This window comes from Portunus trituberculatus, chromosome 44, assembly GCF_017591435.1.
Source record: "Portunus trituberculatus isolate SZX2019 chromosome 44, ASM1759143v1, whole genome shotgun sequence".
In the NCBI taxonomy this organism is placed as follows: domain Eukaryota; kingdom Metazoa; phylum Arthropoda; class Malacostraca; order Decapoda; family Portunidae; genus Portunus; species Portunus trituberculatus.
This window is the reverse complement of record NC_059298.1, coordinates 590,001-600,000: the sequence shown is the minus strand read 5'-3', so window position 1 is coordinate 600,000 and position 10,000 is coordinate 590,001. Positions and strand designations below refer to the sequence as shown.

The 10,000-nt window shown below is 45.1% G+C and overlaps 2 protein-coding genes across 3 annotated transcripts in view; one reads left to right on the top strand and one right to left on the bottom strand.

Moving 5' to 3' along the window:
• The window catches only part of LOC123519073 (extensin-like), a 15,620-nt gene extending 9,559 nt beyond the window's left edge, over positions 1-6,061 (top strand). The window contains exon 2 of the mRNA XM_045280259.1: positions 5,904-6,061. Within this exon, the coding sequence (XP_045136194.1) occupies positions 5,904-6,061 (158 nt within the window). The remainder of the gene's footprint in view (positions 1-5,903) is intronic.
• Positions 1-10,000, bottom strand: part of LOC123518625 — a 316,215-nt gene that overhangs the window by 69,194 nt on the left and 237,021 nt on the right. For both annotated transcript variants that reach the window (XM_045279535.1, XM_045279533.1), the window contains one exon: positions 8,937-9,005. The gene's annotated coding sequence lies outside the window, so the exon portion shown is untranslated. The remainder of the gene's footprint in view (positions 1-8,936; positions 9,006-10,000) is intronic.

Here is a 10,000-nt window from a genome sequence, read left to right as displayed (position 1 = left end):
CACACTGAAGGCCAGACGTTTTCCCGTACACAAGTTGTGAACTTGGGTGAGAGGGGCAGCCAGTTCCTGGGAGCATCGCTTCAGCAGGTGCGGGCTGATGTCATCAGGGCCGGTAGCTTTCTGTGTGTCCAGCCCCGCAATAATCGCTTCACCTGCTGATGCGTCACCTCCACCATGGTGACAGTCTTCTCACATTGCTGGACCAGCTGAGGCGGTGGCTGCTGTGGATTCCCCACCTTCATTTTTCCAGCAAACAAGGAAGCCAGCAACTGTGCCCTCTCCTTACTGCTGGTGGCGACAGTACCGTCCTGCTTGCTGAGGGAGGGATGGATTCTTGGTGGCCAGTTCCTGTTTGTCCTTAACAAGGGACCACCAAGTTTTGTTTCCTACGCCAGTGCCACACAGTTTCCGGCGCAGGCTTTCCTCCCACTTTTTTAAGGCCCACTTGCTGGTTACCACCATCCTCCTGCATGCAGCCCTATGCAAGTCCTTGTTGCGCCGAGTCGGGTTCCTCTTGTAGCGGAGCCAGGCAGCATACTTTGCCTCAGCAGCAACACGGCAACGGTAGCCAAACCATGGCTGATCCGTCGGTCTGGTGGTGTATTCCCTGTGTGGGACGTGGCGTCTCTGGAGGGCGAGAAGGTGAGAGGTGAGTGCAAGTGCTTCACTCTCTGCTCCTCCCTGTAGCAGAGTGGCCCATGGGGTGTGGGTCAGGTCGCGGCGCAGGGAAGCCCAGTCTGCTTTGTTCCACAGCCAGATGGTGCGGGTGGTGGCCTCGTCCCGAGCCACGCCCACTTCCAGCTGTGTCAGTACAGCGTGATGATCAGAGCTGCCCACGAGCCCCAGCTGATGACACTGAAGCTTGTCCTCCTGGTAGTCTGAGATGACAGGGTCTAATGTCCCTCCTCGTTCATGTGTGGGGAAGGTGACATGATCTGTCAGACCCTGCACCTCAGGAGATTCTCGTAGGCGTCTCTTTCCAGGTGGTGATTGAGATCCCCCACAATCAGCACGTGGCTGCAGCTGTGTGCCATCATCAGGTTGTCTAAAGTCTCAGTCAGGTACAGGAGTGAGTCAGGCCCTTGTCGCGGGGGGCGATACAGGGCACACAGTAGGAGGGCTGAGCGGTCTGCCAGCGTTACTCGGAAGTACATCATCTCCATCAGTGGAGGCGTGTCTATGTCGAGTAGCTGGGCCTGCATTCCTTCCTTGAAGCAGACAGCCACTCCACCTCCTGTTCGCTCCTGTCGGTCCCTCCTCACCCAGTGGGTGAAGCCCTGCATCCTGCCATACGTGGGCTCCACCTCACTGTTCAGCCATGTCTCTGTCACCACAACAACGTCTGCATTGTGTCGTTGCACACAGTTGTGGTATAAGTCTGCAAGGTTAGTCCGGAGACCACGGACGTTGCTAGAGACGACCTTTAGTTGGCGGCGGGGCAAGCTGGCTGTACCATGGTGAGGGATGGTAGTGAGCGAGGCCTGCTAGTCCGAGGTGGTGGTTAGGGTCCGCGGCCGACTGCTGGTACTGGTGAAGAGGAGTGGTCCACTGCCGCCCCTGGCTCTGATTCCAGATACCAGGCTGAGGAAGGAGTGGGCGAGGTTGTGGTAAGGACTGAAATGAAGTGAGGTGGTGGGCGGGCTGAGGCGCTGCAGGTGGGAAGGGTGTGGCTGTGTGTCTTTCCACCGTAAGGAGCCGCTGTAGGAGACGCTCCTGACGTAAATCGTCAGTTCTGGCGTGGCAAGTAGCAGAAGTGTGTCCTTTCCGTGAGCAGTACTCACACACTTTTGCCTTGGCTCGCTTTTGTGTCTGCTTGGTGGCCTGGTGAGTCCTCAGTCCTTCGCTGGACACCTTCCTCGCGTCCTGCTGCACTTCCCTCTTAGTTTTCTTTTTTCTCCAATCTCCTGAAGTGGTCTGAGGAGAGGTTCGTGGGCGAACAGAGGCACCGCGATCTACTCCGTTCGCTGTATTTATGGAGGAAGAGTCCCTGCTGCTCTGTGTGGCGGTAGACGTGGTAGTGAGTACCGAGCAGTCACTCTGTGTGGCAGAAGGAGTGACAGTAGACGCTGGGGAGGTGTCACAGTCGCTCTGTGTGGCGATGGAAGCAGTGGAGGTAGGCGGAGCGGTCGTTGTTTCCCGGGCAGGCGGAAGGTGGAAGTTGAGAAAACAGCTGAGTGGCGGAGCTGTTGCGGTTTATCCGAGCTCCACCACGTCCTCCACCTCTCAGAGTCCTGACAAACCACCTCCCAGTGTTCGTCAATTGACTCTGCGTGGGCGCTGACTGCCTGAGAGCGTGTGGCTACTTGCGTCTGGCGCTGTTTTGACGCTATCAGCCTGTCTGCTACTCTGAGAGCCGCAGCAAACACGTCTCTGTGTTGTATGATCAAGTCTCGGTCGTCCTGGAGGGACTTAATCACACAGTTTTGTTGAGAGGCTTCCTCAGTGAGCTTCTCAACTAGTGAAACTCTCTCTCTCTCTCTGTGTGTGTGTGTGTGTGTGTGTGTGTGTGTGTGTCTCTCTCTCTCTCTCTCTCTCTCTCTCTCTCTCTCTCTCTCTCTCTCTCTCTCTCTCTCTACGGACGAAGGGAAAGTTTTATTATTACTACAACAAATGGACACAGACCAAAGACAGCTGAATGAGACAATAAAAGAGGCAGGAGTGGCAGAACACCTCTCCTTAAAGGGATAGAAGGGAAGGGAGGATACACGGCAAGCTTTATAGTGTGGAAATCTTCAAGAGTAAAAACCTTTACTTGGGAAAACAAAATGATCTAAGGTCGTTTGCTCTTCCATTAGAAAAAATATGTATAAGCGTATAGAGTTAAGTGTCTTGAGATAATGAGTGAATAATGCCTAGATTGAAAAACCGTGTAAGTGTAAATGAGAGAGAGAGAGAGAGAGAGAGAGAGAGAGAGAGAGAGAGAGAGAGAGAGAGAGAGTGTGTGTGTGTGTGTGTGTGTGTGTGTGTGTGTGTGTGTGTGTGTGTGTGTGTGTGTGTGTGTGTGTGTGTGTGTGTGTGTGTGTGTGTGTGTGTGTGTGTGTGTGTGTGTGTGTGTGTGTGTGTGTGTGTGTGTGTGTGTGTGTGTTAATCTAAAATATGCTAAAAGATCTGAAGGTTTCATGAGACAGACGCAAAATACACTGACAAATAGACAGGCGTACACACACACATACATACATACATACATACATAAAGGCAAATACAGACAGATAACTATGATAAGACAGGGAAGCACAAACAAGTAGTAGTACATACGTATATAGACAGACAGACAGACAGACAGACATACAAATATACACAGACAAACAGACAAGTAAACAGACAAATAGACATAAAGAAAAACAAAAACCAGCAAATACCCCACATAATATTGTTTCCTCGTCCAGGTCAGCTAAAAGAAAGAAACAAAAAGTAAAAATACGAGAAAAATGAAGCATATGATCTTGCCTGACACACAAAAGCCAAGGAAAAAGATTAGTAATATGAAATCCCTTCCCTCCGTAACATGTGAGATCTCATTTTGCTTCAGTGTGTCATTACGCGTTGTGTTCCGATGAGTGGCGCGTCCTAATTGCTTCCCACGCTGGTGTTCAGATGTCTTACTTGAGGAGATGCTGTGTGAGTGTCCTTGAAAATGTGTGTTTAGAATTACGATTATGGTGGTGGTGGTGGTGGTAGTATTGCTATTGCTATTATTATTATTATTATTATTATTATCATTATTATTGTTATTATTGTTATTATTATTATTATTATTATTATATTATTTATTATTATTATCAGTAGTAGTAGTAGTAGTAGTAGTAGTAGTAGTAGTAGTAGTAGTAGTAGTAGTAGTAGTAGTAGTAGTAGTAGTAGTAGTAGTAGTAGTAGTAGTAGTAGTAGTAGCAGCAGCAGCAGCAGCAGCAGCAGCAGCAGCAGCAGCATCGATTTCAATTGTAACAGTAACATTGAAAGTATATACACAATGAAACATGACAGCGCGAGCAACAAGAACAACAACAACAACAACAACAACAACAACAACAACAACAACAACAACAACAACAACAACAACAAACACACAACAACATACAACACACACACACACACACACACACACACACACACACACACACACACACACACACACACACACACACACACATGGAATACTAATACATAATATACGAACAAATAAAAACGACACTATCAAATGAGGTAGCAAATAAACAAGAGAATAAAATAAACAAGACCGAGTATGCGCACAAACATGCATAAACAAATCAATGAACACGCATTAACTAAAACACAAATAGACGACTAAATAAATGCGACTATAAATAAGAGAGAGAGAGAGAGAGAGAGAGAGAGAGAGAGAGAGAGAGAGAGAGAGAGAGAGAGAGAGAGAGAGAGAGAGAGAGAGAGAGAGAGAGAGAGAGAGAGAGAGAGAGAGAGAGAGAGAGAGAGAGAGAGACATACACCATTCAAGATTACCAAGAATACATCACTGTTCTTTTATTCATATTTCGATTATATTTGCAGAGAGAGAGAGAGAGAGAGAGAGAGAGAGAGAGAGAGAGAGAGAGAGAGAGAGAGAGAGAGAGAGAGAGAGAGAGAGAGAGAGAGAGAGAGAGAGAGAGAGAGAGAGAGAGAGAGAGAGAGAGAGAGAGAGAGAGAGAACCACAGATTAAAAGATAGGCTCAGAAAGTGACACTGGAGACAAAAAGGCGAGTGTGACCACAGACCAGAACTAAAGTGAAGGTCTCTCTCTCTCTCTCTCTCTCTCTCTCTCTCTCTCTCTCTCTCTCTCTGAAGTAATGAAAATATCCTCACTTTTTTTTCTTTTTTTTTTCCCCTCCTTCTCTCACTGACGCCACGATCATTTTTACATACACCTGCCTCTACGCTTGTTTCCCAGCCTCTCATTACCCCTCGCCCGCCGCCCACCCTCCTCGCACTCATTACATAACAATATCTATTAACTCATCTATTCGCATATTATTACCCCATTTAGAAATTTCCACTCGAGTGCATTTGACTGAATCTTAATAAAGCTGCCTGCCTTTACCCCGGGCACAACTCATCTAGGTGTGTGTGTGTGTCTACCGGCCTGGTTTGCTCGCCTCCTTGCCTACCTGCCTGCTTGCCTGCTTGCCTGCGTCTCTCTCTCTCTCTCTCTCTCTCTCTCTCTCTCTCTCTCTCTCTCTCTCTTTTTTCAGTTTTTTTTTTACATACCTGTTTTAGGTTTGTTCTCTTTTTGCTTCTTCATTCTTTTATTATCATTTTGCCTCTTTTACTCCATACTCTCTCTCTCTCTCTCTCTCTCTCTCTCTCTCTCTCTCTCTCTCTCTCTCTCTCTCTCTCTCTCTCTCTCTCTCTCTCTCTCTCTCTCTCTCTATATATATATATATATATATATATATATATATATATATATATATATATATATATATATATATATATATATATAGCCTACATTTTTCTGTTATCTTTCATGGTTGCTTCTTTTTCTACCTTTAGGTTTTTTCTTCTTTTTTTTAGCCTGTTTGCTTTTTATGTCCCTTCCTCTTCCCTCTTATTTTTCATGTATGATTCTATTAAATACACCAACACAATATTTTTTTTTATATTTTTTCTATCTAACTTAATTTTTCTTCTACTTCTGTTCCTTCTCTTTTGCTGTTCTTTCTCTTCCCTCCTTCTTCTATTTCTTCTCTTATGTATTTCAATCCCTGGTCTCGCTTCTTTCCTCCATCTCGTTTTTTTTTTTCTCATCTAAACTCTTTTTTTCCTTCCTGTTTCCCAATTCTTACTCTAATAACGTAATGGACTCCCATCGTTTCCCTCATCTCTTCTTTCTTCCATCTTTCTATCTTACAACCTTTCTCTACACTTTTATTTTCCTCCTCTATGCACTCCAGCCCAGCCTCTCCTTTCCTTCCATCCCTCCGACAAAATCCTCTTCTCTACCTTCATCCTCAACTCCTCTTACTTCCACCCGACCGACTTACCCCCTCCCCCGATAAACACGCCCTCCCGATACCCACCAACCTCCCCCTTAAACCTGCTCAAGCGCTAAGGGTCGTGTGTGACAGAATTCCGAATGAACGAACCAAGGAACCACACGCCCCTACCAGCCCCGGACGGATCCCCTAAGACGAGCCTATTTGCGTGTCAGAACGAGTGGAAGCTGACGCGGGTGGAGCCTGACGCGGGCCACCTGAGGCTCATGTTACCTGCTGCTCCCTGTTAATCAGCTGCACGTCATGGCATTGTTCCTTGCGGTGTCTTACTCCTTTGTTTGGCGGGATGGTTGGCTGGTTGGTTGGTTGGTTGGTTGGTTGGTTGGTTGGTTGGGTGGGTGGTTTTGGTTGGTTGGGTGGTTTCTTGGGTGGGTTAGATGTGGGTGTATGGGTGGATAAATGGGTGTGTAGGTGGGTGGGTGGGTGGGTGGGTGGGTGGGTACTATCTCTACTTACTTCTACTATTACTACTACTACTACTAATAATAAAAATAATGATATACTATTGCTGCTACTGCTACTGGTACTGCTGCTGCTGCTGCTGCTGCTGCTACTGCTGCTGTTGCTCCTGCTACTGTTTTTGCCTGTTGTTTCTGCTTATGTTTTTGTTGATGCTACGTACAAGTAGTAGCAGCAGCAGCAGCAGCAGCAGCAGCAGCAGCAGCAGCAGCAGTGATAGTAGTAGCACAGCCATCGTTGCACGAGCATTTATTAACACTCGTGCCTCAAGGGGCTATATTCGAGCGCCTCAAGACCCACGCAGGGCGGAGGACTGGTAACTTCTGGGAAATTTCCACTTCAGTGGAATGAAAGTAATAATAATGATAAATAAATATATACAAAATACTATCGTGCTTTTTGGTACATTTTTCCTTATTCTTTTACGGATGTCACTTCGCATTTGCAAGAATAAACATGGTATATAAGTTTCTGCTTGGCGGGCGAGTAAGTGAAAAATCTTGTGTCTGTTCATCACAGAATATTTGTGTATATACTGAGATAAGTTTAATAAAGAAAAGATACTCGAGTCAATCATTAGTGAAGCTGGATCCAATGAAAATTATGGTAAGATAGATCCAATCCAATGAAGGTCCCAACTCAACTGACCGAAAACCTGCAATGCCCGTCAGAGCAACGCTTCAAAGATCAGGCTGTGTGATATCGCGCTCACTGCTTCAACTTTTCGCCATCTTCTGGAAAGGAAAAGCTTCAATCCGCCATCTTCTTTTAACACTTGGGATTGGATTTCCATTTCAGTGTTTTATACAACTCACCTCCAATAATACAGATCGTCATCAGTATTTTGAGTTACAAGAATATTGGCTGCAAATTATAATCTTGATAGAATATTATAAAAAATAAGAAAATATTACAAGTGATATTCAGTGCATGTAACCGCGGAAACCGTCAAGGACACCACGCAGGTACACAGCCGCGCAAGTGGAGCGGTGGATCAGCGACGCAGCGCGGTGTATACATACAAGGAAACAAAACCTGTCGCAAGTTGAGTAATTTTTCAGAAAACCCAAGGCTTTGTTACGTGTTCACATTTCTTGTTCAACAGTAAGTAGAACTGGTGACTCATGTCGAATTGTGAATGGCGATAGCGAAAAGTATACACTGGTCTGAAAACATCATGCAACGTCTGCACTGGTGTTAATTGAATCCGGATGTGAGACAAAATGGCTGACATAGCACTTATAGTGACTCTCTCTCTCTCTCTCTCTCTCTCTCTCTCTCTCTCTCTCTCTCTCATCTTACAGTAGGAAGACTAGTAATAGTACCTAAAACATTTCTCTCAGCTATTCATTGTGCGTTGCAATATGAATAAGGTGTGTTGTGTTTGAAATGCAGCAATTACTGTGTTGATTTAAGTGTTACCTACACCAAAAATGTTCTGAGTGCCGCTAAAGAACACATCCAGTATTCCAGTAAAGGTATGTAGTGATTCAACAACACCTGGCCTAAATGAAACAATATTATATACTACTACTACTACTACTACTACTACTACTACTACTACTACTACTTTACTATCACTACTACTACTACTACTACTACTACTACTACTACTACTACTACTACTACTACTACTACTACTACTACTACTACTACTACTACTACTACTACTACTACTACTCGTTTTATTGCTGGCACAATTGTTTTTACACAAAGATAAACAAACGAGTGCATGTCTTGTTGTAGTAACACCTAACAGTATACCACAAATCACTAATAGCAATGATTTTGTTCAATATTTCATGATCGTACCGGTATGCTGTCATATATCCAGGGAGGAAACATTACAGGAGGAAATATCTCGAAAGGAAAACGTCTAAAGGAGAGCCTGTTAGTGGAGAAGTTATGAAGGGGGAGAGAGGCCTAGGGAAAATATGACCGAACCCCTAAAGACTCACACACAAGGCTGCCTGACAGTAATAACAAAGCTGCCGCCGCTCATCACCGAATCAAACGATGCCCCGCCACGTCACGCTCATAAACAGAGCCCTGAGTGGGTCTCGGCGGGGAGGCGGAGGTTGCTCACTTCATTATTCATCAAAGAGTAGTATCGAAAAAGGAAACCCTGGTACCGGCAAGCCTACATATAGACAAACCGTCCTCCCTGCGGCAACACTGCAACCTCAAACTTCAGATGCTGCATACGACAAGTAATCGCATGCCTTCAGAACAATTTGTCAGTCCAAACATGAGTTCCTGGCTCTTCCTTACACCGAGTGCTTTATCGCCTCAGTGCATCAGTAAGTGAGAAGCAAAGGTTGATGGGCCACATTTCACTGTTCAGATGTGAGGCGGACTCTCCTTTTACATGATTTTCTGTGCTTTAGAAATACATGGTCTTTTATTTTTAGGGTACAATGTCCTATTTTCTAATTTCACTACTACGCTACTGAACTTCAAAATAATACTTACTTAAAGGTCTGTAGCTTCGTGGTTCCTTCCTGGTGAGGCTAAACTTCAGCGTCCTGGATTTCGTCACCTCTGTAAAAGAACAAGAACAGAAAATGAGTTGCGAGCCACGCGTCGCATTGTTTTCAATACCTGACTGAATCCTGACGCACGTGGAATACCTAAGAAGTATTATTATCACTGCTACATTTCACTCTTGGGAAAAAAATCATATGCTAAGAAATGTTTTGTTTTCAAATTGACAATAAAGGAATATCTCAAATATTTTTCGCGTACACAGGAGCTGCATGATGTAAGAAAGAAAAAAAAAGCAGTAAAACAATGAACAAACAACTGTCTCGGCACTCCATGATGCTATCTGAGTTATAGACACTGAGTGAGTCTGAACCACGCTTCCCACATCTCTCTCAAGACTGCCTAAGCGCGAAAATCCAAAGCAGCACCAGCCTTACTCATGTTATTCCTTTAAACAATGTGTGCGGCGCTTCTGGCAAAACTAGATGGATGTTAAGAGTCTCGCTGGTTTCCAGATCACTACACTTCAATTGGTCTCACATCAGAACAAAAACTCTATCGCTACAGTGACTCCAAGACGCCGCCGCCGCCTCATGCGTGCCTACCGGTCAGGATGGCTGTGAGTGTTGTCCTTGTTGTGAGCAGGTGTGCATTTACAATAAGAGCAAGACCACAACGACGACGACGACAACAACAACAAAAAACAACAACAATAGCAGCAACACCAACACCAGCAACAACAACAACAACAACAACAACAACAACAACAACAACAACAACAACACCAACACCAGCACCAGCACCACCACCACCAACAAAAAGCACTTCAACAGAGGTTTGAATAACATTTCAACTATTCAAATTATTATCATGCAAGGAATATTGATGTTGTTAGTGTTGCTATTGCGAATGTTCCTGCTGTTGTTGCTGTTGTTGTTGTTGTTGGTGGTGGTGGTGTTGTTATTGTTGTTGGTGTTGTTACTACTGTTGTTGTTGATGGTGGTGTTGGTGGTGTTGGTGGTGTTGTTGTTGGCTACACTGCTATCAGTATA